Source organism: Diabrotica virgifera, chromosome 1 (genome assembly GCF_917563875.1).
Source record: "Diabrotica virgifera virgifera chromosome 1, PGI_DIABVI_V3a".
In the NCBI taxonomy this organism is placed as follows: Eukaryota; Metazoa; Arthropoda; class Insecta; order Coleoptera; family Chrysomelidae; genus Diabrotica; species Diabrotica virgifera.
The window spans coordinates 190,943,816-190,964,845 of NC_065443.1; the positions used below are offsets into that span (position 1 = coordinate 190,943,816).

Consider the following 21,030-nt stretch of genomic DNA (forward strand, 5'->3'; position numbering starts at 1 on the left):
CTTTCATTAATTACTCACTATATAGTATATTTCGAAGTGTGTGTCTTTGTGAGAAGAGATACGGAAAAAAGCCATACAAGAAATTATGGACAACCCGACAGTTCAACATTTTAAAATTATTTTCAATTATATAAGGTATTCCAAAAAGTCAGAACATATTATTAGAGTTAAAAGTGCAATAACTAGCAATATATCCGAGACATCTTGAGCCCAACAAACTTATAAAGTAACGCATAAATTCATTATTAGCTAAATAAACATCATTATTAGACATTGCCGAAACATGTCGATTTTTATAAAAATTAAGATTTTTTGGCATATATATCATATTAGCCACGTCATCCATCTGGGCGTGATGACGTCGTCATGGATGATTTTTTTAAATGAAAATAGGGATCATGTGATAGCTCATTTGAAAGGGTATTCAATTCTCCATTCAGTAATACAGGGTGTTTCATTGGGAAAGTAATATACGTTAACTGTAGAAAGAGAACACTTAGGCGGTCTCAAAAATACCGTACTTAATGGGTTTTACTTCATTAATAACAAAGATACTGGGTGTTTTCTCTATTTTGCCATTTTCTTATTTGGTTCATAACTTTTTAACCACACTGTATATTTATTTTATATTTGGCACGCAAATATTATTTAAGGTGTACAATCAACAAATTTATTTTAAATTGTAAAAAATCCAGGTCCGGATTTAAAAATATTGGAAAAATGTTCCGACCCAAAAACAACACCCTGTACATTGAATTTTTTTAAATAGATTTTGCATTTGAAAAGATGATGAAAAACTAAATTTAGTGGTATATGGTATACTTTGAATTTTTGGCAAAATGATTTTTCTGGTCAAATTTTGAATTTGAATTCTGAAATTATGTGAATTGCGAAAGCTCGAAGTAGAAAAAAAAATTGAAATACGACTTACAACTTGCTAACCATACTTTATTTTTATTTTATATTGATCACTGAATATTCTTTAAAGTGTACAATCATTTAATTTATTTACAATTATAAAAAAATCCAGGGCCGGATTAAAAAATATTGGAAAAATCTTCCGACCCAAAAGCCCAATTTAGATTAAATAATGGCATTAATTAAAATTAAGTCACAGTTTATTTTTTTTTAATTTGAGCTCTCGCCATTCACATAATTTCAGAATTCAAATTCAAAATTTTTATGTGCAAAATCCATTTAAAAAAAATAATGTACAGGGTGTTTTTTGGGTCGGAACATTTTTCCAATATTTTTTAATCCGGCCCTGGATTTTTTATAATTGTAAATAAATTAAATGATTGGACACGTTAAAGAATATTCAGTGATCAATATAAAATAAAAATAAAGTATGGTTAGCAAGTTGTAAGTCGTATTTCAATTTTTTTTTTCTACTTCGAGCTTTCGCAATTCACATAATTTCAGAGTTCAAATTCAAAATTTTACCAGAAAAATCATTTTGCCAAAAATTCAAAGTATACCACTAAATTTAGTTTTTCATCCTCTTCTCAAATGCAAAATCTATTTTAAAAAAATTCAATGTACAGGGTGTTGTTTTTGGGTCGGAACATTTTTTCAATATTTTTTAATCCGGACGTGGATTTTTTACAATTTAAAATAAATTTGTTGATTGTACACCTTAAATAATATTTGCGTGCCAAATATAAAATAAATATACAGTGTGGTTAAAAAGTTATGAACCAAATAAGAAAATGGCAAAATAGATAGAACACCCAGTATCTTTGTTATTAATGAAGTAAGACCCATAATGTATGGTATTTTTGAGACTGCCTAAGTGTCCTCTTTCTACAGTTAACGTATGTTATTTTCCCAATGAAACACCCTGTATAAACGGTAACATAATAGGAAATTTGCATAAAATTTTAAATTCGAAAAAAATGTTATAAATCACAACAGAACATAATTTAAAACATGTATTAAAGATAAGTTTTTTTTTGTCTTTGGTTTGGCCCCTAAAGACGATTAAAAATTCAAATTATACCAGCCAGCCCAAAACGCGTCGTGACGTCATCCGGTTATATGTTTACATTCTGCACCAACAAAGTAAACAAAATTGTACTTATATAATATTAAATTAGACATTATAAACGTCAGTAGAAAATACAGTTATGTGACGTCAAAAGTGTTTTTGATCGTTTGAACTATTCATAGAAAACTTGTACTTTTACAAAATGGTTTTATTTTCCATAGTAAACCTTCTTTCCTTTACTTCAAAAACTGTATCAAACTCTAATCTCAACTAACTGGTATATATTATTACAATGACATACGATAAATGTCATTAGAATATAAATATTTTTCCCTTATTCCGCGACGATGAGCAGGCCAAATACCCAAGTAGGTGGAGGCTAATAAACTAAAGAAGGAGAAGGAGAATATACCTAAATATAACCATAAGCATAACTAATAAAACTATGTGACGTCACGGGTCGTTGGAACTATTTTATACCGCAGAAGACTTTAAATTTGTATTAAGTTATTATGAGTTTTTGAAGAGTGAAATTTTGGAAATCTCATTATTAAACAAAACTGAACAGTATTATGTAATAAAAAAAATGTGTAAGTTCCCTATTATTTATATAGGGTATCCAAAAAAAATTTTAAATTAAATTAATTGAGACAAAAGGATGAATGTATGTAATTTATTTAATTCAAAATACCTTTTATTGTTCTCAGAAAACAGGAAAAAAATGTTTATACATTTATGTAACAGGACAAATAAATATTGTTTTTCGCTTAAATTCAATGTTACAGCTGCCATCCACATGCCTCTTGGCAGTTGAACATTTCATCTAAGTTAAATCAATGTTTATTTTTTACCTGTTTTCTTAGAATGAATACAAAGCCTTCTTTCAATTACTTGGCAGTAAATTTGTAGCCGGGGGAGATTGGAATGCGAAACACACACATTGGAGCTCAAATAACAACCTTTTAAAAGCAATGACCGACAACAACTATGATTGCCACACCAACGGAATCCCTACTTACTGGCCAAGTGACCCCAGAAAACTTCCAGATGTGCTAGACTTTTACATAAGCAAAGGAGAATCTAGAAACAACTGTCTAATAGAATCCAGCTATGATCTCTCATCTGATCATACACCAGTTATTATGAACAAGAGTACCACAGTTATAAACAACACACCCCCTCCTCGATTAGCGTCAAAAAACACCAACTGGGCAGATTTCCAATACTACCTAGAAGAAAACATTAATCTTAATTTGCGAATCAAATCTCCACACGAGATAGATAAGCAGCTCAATATTTCACCACCCTTGTACAAGAAGCGGCATGACAATCTACACCACGAACTGAACGCAGAGCGACACATACAACAAATCTTCCCCTACAAATTCGGCAACTCATTGCTGAAAAACGTCGTGCGAGAAGAAACTGACAAAGATCTAGAAACAACATAGATCAACACATATACAATAGACTACGTAGACAACTTGGAGTAGCCATCAAAGCTGCAAACAACGAAACTTTCGAACATTACATTACAAACCTTACAGCAAATGATCAAACGCTATGGAAGGCGACTAAGAAGCTCAAAAAACCATACACAACTATTCCTCCCCTCCATAGACCAAATGGTGAATGGGCTCGTTCCAACAAAGAAAAAGCGGACGTATTTGCTGAACATCTTACAAGTGTATTTCAAACCGAGCCACCAGACCCTGATGAATAAGTGAAAGAACTAATTAGCGCAGCATGTCAAATGTCCCTTCCAATCAAAAGTTTTACTGCTATAGAAGTCAAGAAAGAAATAACCAAACTCAACTCACGAAAGGCTCCAGGTTATGACTTAATCTCGGCACAAGTACTAAAACAACTTCCTCGTAAGGCCATTATTATGCTAACAGTAATATTTAATCGCATGCTAAGCTTATCATACTTTCCAAAAATATGGAAATTTGCAGAAATCATGATCCTTAAGCCAGGCAAAGCGCCCAATCAAGTAACATCTTATCGACCCATCAGTCTACTCCCAATCGTTAGCAAAGTTTTTGAAAGATTGCTGCTACAAAGAATATACGCAGATCATGAATTCCTAACATTACTACCAGAACATCAGTTTGGTTTTCGGGAAAATCACTCTACTACACAATAAGTCCATCGAATAGTAAATGAAATATCAAAAACTCTCGAAGAAAGGAAATACTGCAACGCTGTATTCCTAGATATCTCACAAGTGTTTGACAAAGTTTGGCACAGAGGTCTGCTTTACAAAGTAAAATTAGCACTATCTAGTAACTATTTCCTCCTAATCAAATCCTACTTATCAAATAGATATTTCTCTGTCAAATTCAAAGACCAACAATCCAGCCTATGTCCTATTAACTCCGGAGTTCCGCAAGGTAGTGTTCTCGGGCCGCTGCTTTTCTCACTCTACACAACCGATATACCAGAGTCTCATAATACTACGATCGCTTCCTTTGCGGATGATGTGGCAATACTAGCTGTAAATGAAGATCCCATACAAGCCTCACAAGACCTGCAACATCATCTGGGCATACTCAGTGAATGGTACACAAAATGGCGAATAAAAGTAAACAAAATAAAATCATCTCAAATAACGTTTACCAACCGCCACAACACATGCCCGCCTATAAGAATGGAAAATGTACGAATATAAACAGTAACAGACGCTAAATACCTTGGCCTCCATCTTGACCAACGTCTTAATTGGAAGAAACATATCCAGACCAAAAGAAGACAACTATACTTGAAATTCCGGCAAATGTATTGGCTCCTTAAGCGCAGATCAAAACTCAACATACAAAACAAAATGCTTCTGTACAAAGCAATACTCAAACTTATTTGGTACTATGGACTACACCTCTGGGGCTGTGCAAAGTCAACATCACTGAATATCATCCCAAGATTTCAGTCTAAAGTTCTAAGATCAATAGTGGATGCACCATGGTACGTAAATAATCAAACACTTTACGAAGACTTAAATATACCTTTCATTAGAGAAGAAATACATCGACCTACGGAGTCACAAAATGAGCGTACCATTCACCATGAAAATGAGTTAGTAAGGGAATTATTCCATAATGGCCCTGCCACAAGGAGACTAGATAGAACCTGGCCTCAAGACCTATTTTAAAAGTTAAACATAAATAGAATAAGATGAGACATCATTGGAAGTCTCTTCTTCATGCCCAAAAACATGGAACAAATTTACTTAATACTCTTTTAATGATGTAGATTGTAAATAAACATAATTACATAAAAAACCTGTTTTCTGACAACAGTAAAAGGTATTTAGAATTAAATAAATTACATACAATCTACTTTTTGTGTCAATTTAATTAAAACAATTTTTGGACCCATGTAGGTTCCAATTATGTTATTGTTTATATTACTGAATAGAGAATTGAATACCCTTTCAAATGAGCTATCACATAACCCCTATATGACGTCACTAGTATTATACACTAAGCATCAAAATTAACGCACCACCTTAAAAATGGGACATTTTTGATATCTCGTATTTCTTAAACCTGTTGCCCGATTTGAGTGATTTTTTTAGTATATTATCGCTTTATTCTTCAAGAATATCGGTGTAATAATATTATTGCTAAAGAGGTAAGTCTCATTGTATACCGTGTGTAACAATGATAGTGTGTTTTTTCCTCAAAATTTGGAACACCCTATGGAATATTCCAGCGTATATAAAATATTGAAATATAACTCAACTCTAGCCTTAGGCATTTTTAACATTTTGCTTTTTGATTCATTCGCTTATGTTTGATAATAAAAAAGTTAGGTACTTTAACAACTAGAAATGTTATTCATCAATACAGGATGTTTCTAAATAAGTGCGACAAACTTTAAGGGGTTTAAGGGGTGAAAAAATAATGACTGCTTTATAAAGATATGACCACAAATGCTTCGTTTCCGAGATACGGGATGTTGAATTTTTTCTTACAGACTGACGATTTATTTCTTGCTCTAAAACCGGTTGAGATATGCAAGTGAAATTTGGTAGGTTTTAAGAGGTAGTTATTGTGCATTTTTTGACATACAATTAAGAATTTTATATTCACCATTGGCGTGCATACGGGATGTATCTTAAATGTTACCCGTATGCACGCTAATGGTGAATATAAAATTCTTAATTATATGTCAAAAAATGTGCAATAACTACCTCTTAAAACCTACCAAATTTCATTTGCATATCTCAACCAGTTTTAGAGCAATAAATAAATCGTCAGTTTGTCAGAAAAAATTCAACATCCCGTATCACAGAAACAAAGCATTAGCAGACATATATTTATAAAGCAAACGGTTATTATTTTTTCATGCAGAATTACCCCTTAAAGTTTGTCGCACTTATTTAGAAACATCCTGCATTGATGAATAACATTGCTAGTTGTTAGTCCTGTCGCCAGGGGGGTACAACGGCCTCCTGTATTCAGATGGACTTACCCAAGTTTTTATTATGTATTTTGGCCCGTAGAACACGAATTTTTTGGGTAACAGTTGATCCGGATGTCGATAAGATTGTTATAAACAAAGAAGTTGAGGAATTGCATAACAGCGATTTCTCGCAAAACAAAACATGTTTTTGTATTTTTTGGGCCATTCTAACCAAAAAATGTTCCTACAAGTTTTTTCGTAGGATGCATAGTTTTCGAGATAAACGCGATTGAACTTTCAACAAATCGAAAAATTGCAATTTTTGAACCGGAATAACTTTTGATTAAAAAATAAAATAGCAATTCTGCTTACCGGATTTGAAAGTTCAAGTCAAATTCTATCGGCTTCGAATATATACATTGCTAAAAATTTGTGTTTATTGCTAAAAAAAGCTATAAACACATAGTGTTTCCGTGCCTAATACATGCGTTTACATGCATGATACGTAGAAATAGCCTCGCTTGCACTTGTACCTACTCTACCTACTCGTTCGATTTTAAATGAGAAATCATTGAAAACATCACTCCAGCACTAGGTGTTTATACTTTTGTTTAACAATAAAATAATACATTTTTAGCAATGCAAATAACTAAAACCTATGTACTTTGACTTGAACTTTCAAATGCGGTAAGCAGAATTGCTATTTTATTTTTTAATCAAAAGTTATTCGGGTACAAAAATTGCAATTTTTCGATTTTTTGAAAGTTCCACCGCGTTTATCTCGAAAACTATGCATCCTACGAAAAAATTTGTAGGAACACTTTTTGGTTAGAATGGCCCAACAAATACAAAAACATGTTTTGTTTTGCGAGAAATCGCTGTTATGTAATTCCTCAACTTCTTTGTTTATAACAATCTTATCGACATCCGGATCAACTGTTACCCAAAAAATTCGTGTTCTACGGGTCAAAATACATAAAAAAAACTTGGGTAAGTCCATCTGAATACAGGAGGCCGTTGTACCCCCCCTGGCGATAGGACTATGTTAAAGTACCTAACTTTTTTATTATCCAACATAAACGAATGAATCAAAAAGCAAAATGTTAAGAAAGCCTAAGGCTACAGTTAAGTTTTAATTTCAATATTTTATATACGCTAGAATATTCCACAGAGTGTTCCAAATTTTGAGGAAAAAACACACTACATTGTTACACCCGGTATACAATGACACTGACCTCTTTAGCAATAATATTATTGCATCGATATTCTTGAAGAATAAAGCTATAATATACTAAAAAAATCACTCAAATCGGACAACACGTTTAGGAAATACGAGACATCAAAAATGTCCCATTTTAAGGTGGTGCGTTAATTTTGATGCATACACTGTTACTAATAAACGAAGTATAAAAGTTATACTGAGAATAAGTCAGGTATAGGCAAAATCACTACCAATAAACATGGAATAACTTAGGTATAGGTTATACTTGGAATAAGAATTTAGTCCAAGTTTATACCGACCCACACCCTTGTTTAAGTCTGCTATAACCTATTTTATGACTGTCAAAGTCATCAGAGACAAAAATATATTATTTTTTGATTTGTTTTGTGAGTAGATATACAATAAAAAAAATGTGTTTAAGAGGTATTGCGGCTAACGAGGAAGTTGATAATTTAATTAACATGATGGAAAATACACGAAAAAGGAAAACTTTCAAAGAAAGCATAAATTCTTTTTCAAACAAAGCAGAATAAAAATCCGGTTTCCTAAAGATGATGTAAGATTTTTAGAAAAATTAGTAGGTGATTCACTTATTGTGAACAAGCGAGGAGGAGGCTTATCCTCCACTCTACAAGAAAAATAAGGTCTTTATTTTCTATAATATGTAGAAAATCTCTCACAATATTCTTCAAAATATGCTGAAATTAACATATATTTACATTGCATTTATAAGTCAAATAAATAAAGTTTACTTTTTCTTCACTTTCCCATTTAATGTAAAGTTCTGTTTTATTTGAAGCCATTTTATGAAATGCTCAAATATAACATACAACATACGAAATAACGATTTATTACAATACAGCAGAAAATACAAAGTTCCTTTTATTCGAAGCCATTTTATGAAATGCTCAAACTCAACATACAATATAAGAAATAACGATTTATTAAAATATAGCAGAGAATACAACGACCATAGTCCATCAAAAAATTATGTAATCTACATATTTTTTGAGTTTATACGACTCATAAAGGGAAAAGCAACTGCGGGTAGTTCATCAAAAAATGACGGAATTTGGTGTATTATTTGTAGAGAAAAGTCAAAATTGACATATTTTACCCAATATATCGTTGTTTTATGCATTTGTGTAGAAGATTGCGTCGTTGCCAAACTAATATTTCGGAATAAAGTGGGAATACTTATAACTAACTTATACGGAGTTTATTGGTAACAAATTATTTTTGTATTATATCTACCTTATACTTAGAATAACTATTCTAGATATAAATACGGAATAACCTTAGAATACGAGTGTTTTATTAGTAAGGCAGTTAGTGTATATATGTCAAAAAATCGTAATTTAAAAATAAAAATCAAACTGTTTCGGGAATTTCTAGTAATGCTGTTTACTTAGCTAATAATCATACCTATTCTGTAACTCATTTCGATGATAGAAGTCAGTAAAATCGAATAGAAGTGACCAAGTCGAATAGAAATAGTCCAAATCCGTATTCCATAACTACTTCGGAATCTCTACAATCGTAATGTGAATAGAAATCACTTCGACAGCATTTACCCTGTCGAGATGAGATTCCGATTATCGGAATTGTGGTTGACGCAAGCGCATTTTGTTTTGTTTTGACGTTTATATTTTATATATAAAAATAATTAATTACATACTACTTATTTATAATTATTTATAGTATTTGTACCTTTTTTTAGCTGCTTAATTTTTAGTATGTGGTGTTATTTGTTTAGAGAACTATATATATTTCGTTTAGACATGTTGTACGAGTATGAATAATTGGACCTAACCTTATTTATTTGCTACTTGGCGTCTGAATGTTTCCCATTCACATTGTTGCCATATTTTGTTCGTATATTTCTTTTACAATTGCAATCAATGGTATAATGCACAAGAATAGCTTGATAAATAAATATTATACCAGTATACTTGTATATTTATCAGTCAACGCTCATAGCCTGAACAAATTATAGAAAAGATGCCATTTTTGGGAAAAGTTGTTTAGCAGTTATTTCAACTGAAATCGAATCTTAAAGATTGCATATTATTAGTAATATCAACTTTAAATAATTTATTAATAATAATGAATTAATAACATCAATTTAAATATCTTTGATTTAAAAGCATTTATACTTCTTATCTTCACTTATCTTTTTTATTTATCAGTTTATCTTCTTTTTTATATCAATTTTAATTAACTTTAATTTAAAACCATTTATCCTCTTTTAAGCTTTTTGCATCCAGTATTTACACGAATATTTTATTTACTTCTCAAAACTTTGAGGATAGTATGAAGAAAGTATGAAAACATTGAGGAAATGGCAACGGTGTCATATCTCAAGTAACAAAATAGGTCACAGAACACAATTTCGCTGGTTACTGCGCGGCTGCCACCTCCTCAGAACCGCGTGAAATAGAAGTCAGAGATTCCGATTACGATATGAGTTACAGAATACCGATCCAAACACAAAAATGACGCGATAGATATCAAACATTCCGATTTTGGGTAATTACGATTCGACTTGGTCATTTCTATTCGATTTGTTAAAAGTTACAGAATAGGGCTGAATGAATTTATGCGTTACTTTATGGACGCACTGTATATACCAACTTGACACCTTCAACAAAGCTATAGTTGTTCCATTTTATCTGTGCCCATGCGTATGATTCATTTTCAAACAAGTTAAATCAAAATATATATTGAAACGTACGTCGATATGTAGTATCATTGGTACATACTGTCAGTGGTAATAATTAGGAAATTGCTACTATCCCGTGGACGTATGTTATAAACTTATTTTATTGAAGTGGTTAATCTTGTTTCCCTATTGAGATTGATGGACTTAACATTAAACAGCCTGAACACCATACAGACTATTACTACGTAGTACCTATGAAGATAAATATAAAACGGTAATAAATAATTTAAAAAAAGTCACAACACCAAAGTTGTGACTTCTGTTTAGATTAATTAGTTAATTAAGTTTTGATTAATTAGTCTCCCACGTCTACTGCTATTTTAATATTAAATATCATGCAACTGCAGTAAATATTGCTTTTTATTATCACTAAATATATCCAAAAGTCAAATAGCGTTTTTCTAAAAAAAAATTAATGATCACATATGATTCACCGTTAAACAAATTATACTCATACGTTCATTGGATCATATACATAACCTCCGTTAACCGAAACATCGTTTAACCGAAGCGTCTATATAATAAAAATATAGCTGCAAAACATCGTCGTCAAAGGAAAATACAAAAGAAAATAGAATATTTTTTAAAAACACTGAACAACATTGTATTGCTTTGTTCTGTATTTACATATTCAAGAACATATTATTACGAAATCACCTCATAGTATTTTTTAATACCAACTTTGACCAAGAATACTATGTAATTTGATACAAGATGAATAAAAAAAGAATGATATTTTTAACCGAAATTCTTGTTATCCGAAACGGCCTCCCCCCTATTATTTCGGTTAACGGAAGTTTTACAAAGCAAATTGTATCATACATTGAATGTGCTTTGTAATCAAAATAATAACGGAATCCGGAATCTGAAAAGGAAACTGTCGGAAAAGCCAAAAGGCAGAGAAATGTGGAATGGTATGATGATTCGGAGGGTATGCCAAAAGAAGAAGAAGAAGAAGAATTATTTCATATTACGCCTCTTAAATTGTTTTGTATTCTTATTTCTATATAAAAATGATAAAAGACAATTATTTTATAATATACCTACCTAATAAACATTTTTGTATTGTTGTTTTACCCTACTGGTATAATATAAAACTAAGAGTACTGTGTAATATTTTACCAATTTTTTTCACACTTCAAAGTTGATGATTATTACAACACGCTCATATACTTATGTGTGATGATTATCATCACGTTCATTTTTAAAAATGCCTACAAAATAAGACCTACTCTTGAATCACATTTGATTCATGGACGTACGGATTAAGGTACGACTCCGACAACGACTGCAGGCGGTAACTACAAACGGCAGTTGCAGTTGTCGCCGTGAAAGACGTAACTACTTTGCACTATTAATTTTATATGAGACTGATTCCGACATCTGACTGCAACTGCGGCCCGGCAGAACGTCAGTTGCTGTGCTGGCCGACGGCAGACGACACTTGACCGAACACAGTACCGCGGTTAGTGCCGTCGTGAAGTTGGACGACATGGTGGTGTTAACAAACGAAGGGTACAGGTTCATAAAGAGCTAAGTCACCAAATATTCATTTCGTACAAAACGAAGTTTAAATTTTAAAACCAGTTATTGATAAATTATTGATGGTTATCATGAACTCTGTTGATTAGATCAGTTACTTGGGTAATTAATGAGACACACACAAGAAATTAAATTTATATTGATATTATTAAACATAGTACATAAGCCTTAATTGGCCAAACCACCAAACATTATTGGCCTAAAGGGGCTAAGTCCAAAAAAAAACAATTTAAAATGACGAACAGACAGAAGTTATTAATATAAAAAATTCTAATTCTTGATGAGGTTATCAAAAAATTTGTTTTGCTTCGTCACCACAGAATCGTTTTAGATCTTGTAGACATTTAAATTTTTTAGCTGAGATTGGTATCAAGCCTAAAAATAATGTTGTTTAATAATAGTATTTCACGACATATTTTTTTTATACCTGAATAAGAATAAGGAGGAAGTTCGAATTCATTTTGTAGTAGCACAGGTACCTTTCGCTTACTTTCTTTTTCCTTCAGTATTGCAGACTCCCATGCTCCATTATAGGACTTCCGGTAATATATTAGTCTACGATGTTCTTGACTTATTTCCAATTCTCGAATTGGGCGAGAACTGAACGGAAATTTCTTCAAATAATCTGTTTTAGTAGTAAAAAAATTCGTCCATGATCGAAAGTAGGATTGATCTACTTCCACAACGTCAAATGGCGATGGTTTTGCACGAGCACTTCTGAAAATTTCAACCCAATCGGAAGGAATCTCAGCTCGTTGTTTGGAGTTTATTAAGCCCATATTTTTATCCGGTTTCATGTAGGAATGTCCACGAATAGGGAAAGTAACTTTAACACAATCAAGTCTACGTGTATTGTGGACAATATAATGCAAAAAACGAAATATGGTTTAATTTTTATTCTGCCCCCCGCAGGAGCCACAGAATATTTCAAGCGATCTTACTTGTACATCGAGAAAATTCCATAGAAAGTCATTCAGCATTGAGCATACATCGTCGCTTCCCTTTTTGCCAAGTGTTTCCGGGTAAATGTAAAACACACTTTTTGCTGTAGATATAATATGGACATTAAAGGCATAGACGTTCAGCTGGCTCTTATAGTAAACATCGTTTGTTGTTATGTTTGGGACACTAAGATTTTTTCCAAAATCGAGACAAATAGCTTCGTGAGTCACAGAGGTTCGACTTTTTTCTTCGCAGCTCTTTTTCTACTGTAAAATGTCTCAGCCTTTTTTTTTGTGTACATCATTTTGTATTGTAAGCTGGCGTATTTCCTTTTGCAAAATGACTTTATATGTTCGTATATTGCTGCAAGAACATGGGATTCCAATTTTTTAGGATGGTTTTTATTTTCTCCCCTTTTATCTTTAGGAGCGACTTCAGTCATTTTTAGTGATTTTTGTAATATCTCCTATTTTTTTTTATTCCATGAATAGACATAAAAGCTTGTCTACAAATATTTATTTCTTTTAAGATATTATCAGTGCAAAAACGTACCCTGTAAGTATATGTAGCACTTCTCAAATTTGCTTCATCTTCATCTTTCCTAGGCCTTCTTCGGCGAATAGGAAGTACCGTAATCAATCCACATAAGTATGAGTTCTGCTCATTAATAGAAGTCAGTGTGTTAAAATTCTTCAGTATAGTTTTTCTTGCTTCTTCAGGCACATTTTGAAAACACTGTTTACGACAATTACAGGTTGCACCTACCTCGTGACTCTGCAGTCTAATTTTTTTCATGACATCTCTCATTCTGCCGTGCTTTTTCCTCTTTTTTAATTCATTCTGTCTAGGCACTACTTCACTCTCGTCTCCACTACTATTGTTTTCTGTATTCATTGTTATTTACTTTTAAATCACTTGGAAAACAATGAAAACACTAAAAACACTAACTACACAGACGAACCTAACTAAACTGCACGTGTTTATTAGCTGTTTACATGGACTTTACCCTTTTAGGACCTGTTTGATGAGGACTTGCCCCCTATTGGCGGTGTATGCGTAATTTACGAATTAGCATTTCACAGGTACTGAGCGCTTTTAAGACATCTACAAGCCACTGGCCACTTCTACGTTAAAATTGCTACAAGATGGCACCACTAGCTCTATTTTTACTAAAATTGCGACTTGCCCCCTTTTGGACCTGTACCCTTCAAACTGTTTATTCGACTGCAAAAATGCGAATTCTAAAAATTCACATATGAAAGAAATTGTTTGGAAGGATAACACGCAGCCTCAGCACAGGACAGTACAGAAGAGGCTCCTGTCACGCATTCTGAATATAATATTCAACAAGCTAATGACATCAAGCTAGCATGACTACTAAAAGTTATGTACGTACTTCTATCAAAGCTGACCAGCAACTCGGCAGTAAAAAACGTCGTCGAAATAGTAAAGAAGATATTTTATCTTATATGAGCGAACAAGAAAATTTACGCCTTTCGGTAATAAAAAATCCATCGCAGAGTAGTGATTAATTTTTTGGAGTGAATTAGGCTACTGGCAAGTCAATCGCCACGTATTTCGTAGCTCCGAACAAATCGTTTGATTTTGTATAACATACTAATTATTAATTCATTAGACATAAACTATCCTATTAAGTGCAATAAACTCTACAAAAAGTGCTAATTAGTCAGTGTAAAATTTGCAATCTAAAGTGCCTTTTGGAACAGTTTTTGTGAGTACATTTTATCATATTCGTAAACCTTATCAGCATATTCACAGTAAAAACTTTACAATGCCTACGTCACCTAATTGTGGGAATTGTTTAAAACCGATACCTGCCAACGATCGAAAACTTCAGTGCGATGGATGTAAACGACAAATTCACATGGGCTGCACAGAGGTTTCACTTGACGATCGGGTAACCAGACAGAAAGTTCGTGGTATTTGTATTCTGTGCAACTCTTCTAACACAAACGTTGCTAACATTTCTCAAATTAAGGATCTTTTATCTTATCTCAAATTAGATATTAACAGTAAAATGGATGCATTTGATAATAAACTGGCCGAATCAAATGAAAAATTGAAGCAGATTGACTCTCTTAAATCAGTAGAATTTGCGGATAATATAGCTAACGAAGCTGTTGATCGTATTACAAGAGCCAAAAATGTGTTAATCAGAGGCGTCCCCGAAGTGGGTTCTACATCTCAGGCTAAAAAAGATCATGACAATAATGTTATTACATCGGTATTGAGTTCTGTTGGGTGTCAAGAAACTCCGCTGAGTTTTTACAGGGTTGGCAAACCAAATCAACGTTTCCCTCGTATGTTAAAAGTGGTTATGTCTTCCGACTATTTTGCTAAATAAATTCTACGCAACAAATCCAAGCTTCTAGAAGATAAAGACACTGAATCCTTCTCCATAATTGACGACAAAACTCCAATTCAACAACAACGTCTGAAAGACCTTCGAAGCGAACTGGAAACTAGAAAAAACAATGGTGAACGGGACTTGACAATTAAGTACATCCAAGGCATTCCTAAAATTACTACATTTCGCCATTGACCCAAACTCCTCTATGTTCAACGATTGGCTACTTCTTTATACAAACATTGCTTCACTTAATGCTAAATTTACTGAATTTGTATGTAATATTCAATTAATAACACCTCATATTATCTGTATAGCTGAAAGTTGGTTGAATAATAATATTCCTGACTCTTTAATTGCCATACCTAGTTACACTATTTATCGTAAAGACCGACAAAATCGCGTAGGAGGTGGGGTCTGTATTTATCTTTCGGAGTTAATTACTAATAACTTTTCTATTTGTGCTAAAGATATTCAGACTGCCGGATTAGATATTCTTCACCTGACTATCACCAGAAATTCATTTACCATGAATCTAATTTGCTTGTATCGTCCCCCTGATACCCAACCAGGAACTGATAATCTTTTTATTGAATTACTTGAGGAAATATCACTTCTTGACAATCTTGTTATCGTAGGTGACTTTAACTTTCCCGATATCTCATGGCCAGCTATTTCGTTAACTGACGGTGTTAGCTCTCATAATTTATTTAAAAATTTTATTATAAATTCCAACCTGTCGCAACTTATCACCAAACCTACTAGATTTAGACTTAATAATCAACCATCAACGGTCGACCTGGTAATTACAAACGAAGAACAATTAATTTCAACGATAGACATATCTTCTCCAATTGGAAAATCCGATCATGCAGTGATAACTTTCCACATTCAGTTTAACTTATCGAAAAGTCTTAACAAAATGTATACAAAGACTATAACAGTTACAGATTTCTTTAAAGTTAATTCCGCTTTACATCAACTTAATTGGAATAACCTTTTTCATAACTTAATCGATCCCTCGTCAATGTGGGACACTTTTCTTGACACTACAACTAGAACTATTTCAGTTCATACAACTGAACGTCAGCTGTTTAGAAATCAATTAAAACCTTGGATCAACCTTGCCGCTACACGCTTAATTCGACATAAACGGAAGCTTCGGCAATCTTATAAACGCACAGGTTCCCTTGATGATTTTCTTGTTCACCGTAGATTTTCCAATAGAGTAAAACAATCTTTGCTAAACCTAAGGAAAGATTTTGAAGAATCTATCATTGCAAGTGATAATAATAAGAAAATTTTCCGGTACATTCGCACATCTTTATCGTCTAAAGTCTCCATACCATTGCTTCAAAAAGCCGACGGGTCTTTATGTTCTTCGAATAAAGAATCCTCTGATGCTTTATCGCTGTTTTTCACTCAGGTTTTTACAGATGAACCTAATGATGCCGTTCCTCAAATAATGTGTCCACGTTTGCATGCAACTCTTAATGACATCTCTTTCACACCGGAGGTAATTAAACAACATTTACGGAAACTACGCAACAATTCATCGCCTGGTTTGGACGGACTAACCTCCTTTTTCCTAAAACAATGCGGAGATTCTGTAGCAATCCCTCTATCCCTTATGATGAATACTTCCTTTAATCAGGGTTATCTCCCTTCATCGTGGAAATTGGCTTCGGTTACTCCTATTTTTAAGAAAGGCAATAAACTTGATTGCAATAATTATCGGCCAATCAGCCTAGTACCTATTGTCAGCAAGATCATGGAAGCCATTATTTCTGAAGCTATGTCTGAGTTTCTCCTTCACGAAAATGTGATTCCTCACCAACAACATGGTTTTATTAAAGGTCGTTCAGCAATCACGAATTTACTCCATTGTGTTAACGATTGGTCGTCATCTTTAAACGATCGGCATCCTGTTGACGTAGTCTACTTAGACTTCTCCAAAGCTTTCGACCGTGTTCCCAAGCGTCGACTACTAGCTAAATTGGATCACTTTGGTATCCGCGGAAAGTTAAACTTTTGGATTCAGAATTTCCTATCTGATAGGTATTTCCGAGTTCGTGTTGGGGAAGCATATTCATCAGATAAACCTGTCAAGAGCGGAGTTCCACAAGGATCGGTACTTGGACCACTTCTCTTCTGTGTCTATACAAGCGAGCTTCCACTCATTATATCTAGTAAGGTTTCCATTTACGCTGATGATACCAAGTTGTACGTTAATCCTATTGTTAACCAACATGTTCTTCAACATGATCTCGATACAATATTGAAGTGGTCCTTGGAATGGTTACTTCCTCTAAACATTGAGAAATGCGTTGTACTACACATTGGCAAGAACAACCCGTCACTACCGTACTTTATAAATGGACATCCCTTAAGCTCGGTAACCTCCCACAACGACCTCAGAGTGATAATTAACAGTGACTTAAATTGGTCGGAGCATATTGTGTCGGTGTGTAAACGTGCAAACTCGAAACTATTTCTGATACGTAAGTGTTTTACACGTATTTCTTTAAATTCCATGTGCAGACTTTATTCAATATACGTCAGACCTACTCTTGAGTTTGCAGGACCGGTTTGGAATCCAGATCTCGCTCGTGACAAGGTATTAATCGAAAATGTGCAGCGTAAAGCTACAAGACTCGCATTCGGCCGCGCAAGACCTTGTTATGAAGATAGACTCACCATGGCTCATCTAACGACTTTCGAGCGTCGACGTCTTCGAGGTGATCTAATTTTGTGCTTCCGAATTCTGAAATACAACTTTGGAAACCTAAATACCATGTTTACCATAAACCGAGATGATAGATTAAGAGGCCACCAATACAAATTAAAGAAGGAGCAGGCAATAGCACGGTCCAGAGTAAACTTCTTGCCTAACAGGATATTTAATATTTGGAATAATTTAGATCGAGACACCATATCAGCAACTACAGTGAATACGTTTAAAAACAGACTGGATACGACAATATTTCATACATAAAAATTGCACGATGTTAAATTTTCTATGGATATTTTACTAATATCTCTTATTTTATGTAACTGTCAGTAGTTATTTTACATTGTTATTTTTCTTTGTTTTTGGGCATAATAGGAGCTTGCTCCTCTGCCCTTACTTGTTATGTAATAGTAATAATAATAATAATAATAATAATTCAAGTCTTTTGCCAACCATACTGAACAGCTTTAACAAAACCTGCAACAAAAGTGCTTCAAATAAAAGCAAAACAGGAGCTCTTTCAAAACAGGACGTCTGTCATGGTAACAACTGTAACTGTCGTCTGCAGTTGCCGTTTGCAGTCACGCTCTTTGAATCATATATGATTCATTGGACAGTGTCAAGTTGTTAATATTACCTAAGGTTGAGAAATACGAAAATATCGAGTGAATTACATAAAAAACAACTAATATTTTTAATATATCGCACCTTTGGGCAAACAGTGATACAATTGCAAATTTTTCACAAATTGAGTTATCAACACTACGATATTAAATACTCGCCTTTATCTGGGGACCAAAAAGTCAGTACTTTTTTTTATTTAAGTGAAATATTATATTTATTTTTTATAAAAATAAAACCGAATCAACTTTATTGATAAATAAATAAAACTTTATTGATTTATAAAACCAAATAAAAAAATGCAAATAAACCAATAAACTGCCAGTCATTGAAAATTATAAACGTCAAAATTGAAAGCTATCAAAGACATTCCTTATTGTTTATCCTTGTTTAACTTATTGTGATTTCTATGGAAAAGCGGCTTAATTTTGCGATGCTAGTTTCTGTGAATAATTTCATGTATGGGAAAATATAGCGTGGAAGAACTATATCCTTGCAGTAGATATATTTTAAGATAAAAACTTTTCTCTATACATAGTATATATTTGCATTGTAAAAATTTTTAAAATTACCTCTGGAGCTATTGGTAAAAATTGTAAGCAATCTAAATTTTCATATTCTTCGTCAGAACTACAAAAAGCTGCTACAGGATCTACTGTCGATACATCTACCTACAATTAAAAAAAGATGCTCTCGGTTAATAAAGAATATAATAGTATCAAAGACTCTGAAATTGTGTTCTTGTGGCATCTTGATTCTCTAAGTTAAATATTATGTTTCGATGGGATTAAGGCATAATTAATTGTAATGAAAATTACATTTTTGACTACTGCTTAACGTTAAAAGATTATTTTAAAAATGTGTGAAAAATATAACCGAAAAGTTGTTAGTGGACTTTTTCATCACAGTCAATTATTGTGGCTTAATCCCATAAAAACATAATATTTATAATATTACACATGTATAAAATATTACACTTAGGTACTAACACATTTAATCAGATTACCTGCAGAAGTGTTCAAAAATTTTAGAAGAAATAAAAAAGAAGACTACGCATACGGGTCATATTACCCGTATGCACGCCAATGATGAATATAAAATTCTTAATTGTATGTAAATAATTGCGCAATACCCACCAAATTTCATTTGCATATCTCAACCGGTTTATAATAAATAAGTTTTTAAGAAAAATTTCAACACCCTGTATCTCGGAAACGAAGCATTTGGAGACAAACGTTTATAAAGCAAACTGCCATTTCTTTTTCACGTAGAATTATCCCTAAGAGCCCCCGCAGACTGCAGACTTTTTATCGGCCGATAGTTTAGTCGGATTGGGCTGTTAGTGCGCATACCGAGCCAACTAGTTGGTAAAGAGGGCGCACACTAACAACAACCGACCAACTATTCTTGAACGATTTAGCACTAAAGTTCATATTTGCCTGTTAAGTGAGTAGTCGCACAATGCAAAAATTATCCAGAAATGTTATCGCTCTCATACAACGGAGGAGGAAAACCAATAAGAGATTCCGAGAGTATTGAGTGCATCCAATTCACAGTGGAAGAAATAAGACGACGCGACGGTCAAAAGTAACAGATGTGATCCAAAAGATTGCCATGTTAAAATGGAACTGGGCAGGTCACATAGGAAGAATGGAAGACAACCGTTGAACGTAGCAAATTCTTGAATGGCAACCAAGGACAAGCAAAAGAAGTAGAGGCAGACCTCAAACAAGATGGACTGATGCCTTCAAATGAATGGCTGGTCACGAATGGGTGCAAAAAACAACAAACAGAAATTAATGGATACACTTAAGGGAGGCTTCCTTCTGGTGATGGATGGAATAGCTGTTGATGATGAATTCTCAATGATAGATTATTTAGTGGAAAATTCTACACAATGAATTCTAAATTAGATACCTATTGTGGTAGGGGAGCAAAGTATGCTAAATGTGCAGTAACTCGAGCGTTATGGGGACCTATTATTGGGTTGTGAAGAGTAGGTCCTTAAACCAAAAAAAGTTGAGTAAAGTTTTTCATTTCAGTGGGGGCTTTCCATTTTTAATTTAATTTTTCATTTCCAACAATCGTTTTTTTAGATTATAGCGCCATCTATCCATAATTCGAAAAAATGTATCGAAAAAAGTTACTTATTTTTACGTAAGGAATCAAAATCTGCAACAAAAAATGGGGGCTCCCATGTAAGATTTTAAAGTAATTAGATTTTTGAAATATACACTCAATACACTGTTTTGCATGTACTTAACTGACCTTATCTTAACCTGACGATTTCGAGTTTTTCTAAGAATAGATTTTTTTTTCGCCCCCCCCCCTTAATGAACTCCCCTGCATTAAGAGCCAATATATGGTAGAAGTACATTTTCAGGGTACAAGGTTTCTCCCCATGTAATAATCTGACGCGCTAGAGTAACTGCAAAAATTCCCGCTTGGGCTCCCTTGCCATTGGTAGTATTCTAAATTACTTGATTAGGGG

General features: G+C 33.3%; 1 protein-coding gene across 1 annotated transcript in view; it reads right to left on the minus strand.

Annotated features, from left to right (window-relative positions):
- The window catches only part of LOC126878988 (retinoblastoma-binding protein 5 homolog), a 114,139-nt gene that overhangs the window by 17,911 nt on the left and 75,198 nt on the right, over positions 1–21,030 (minus strand). The window contains exon 8 of the mRNA XM_050641867.1: positions 19,112–19,210. Within this exon, the coding sequence (XP_050497824.1) occupies positions 19,112–19,210 (99 nt within the window). The remainder of the gene's footprint in view (positions 1–19,111; positions 19,211–21,030) is intronic.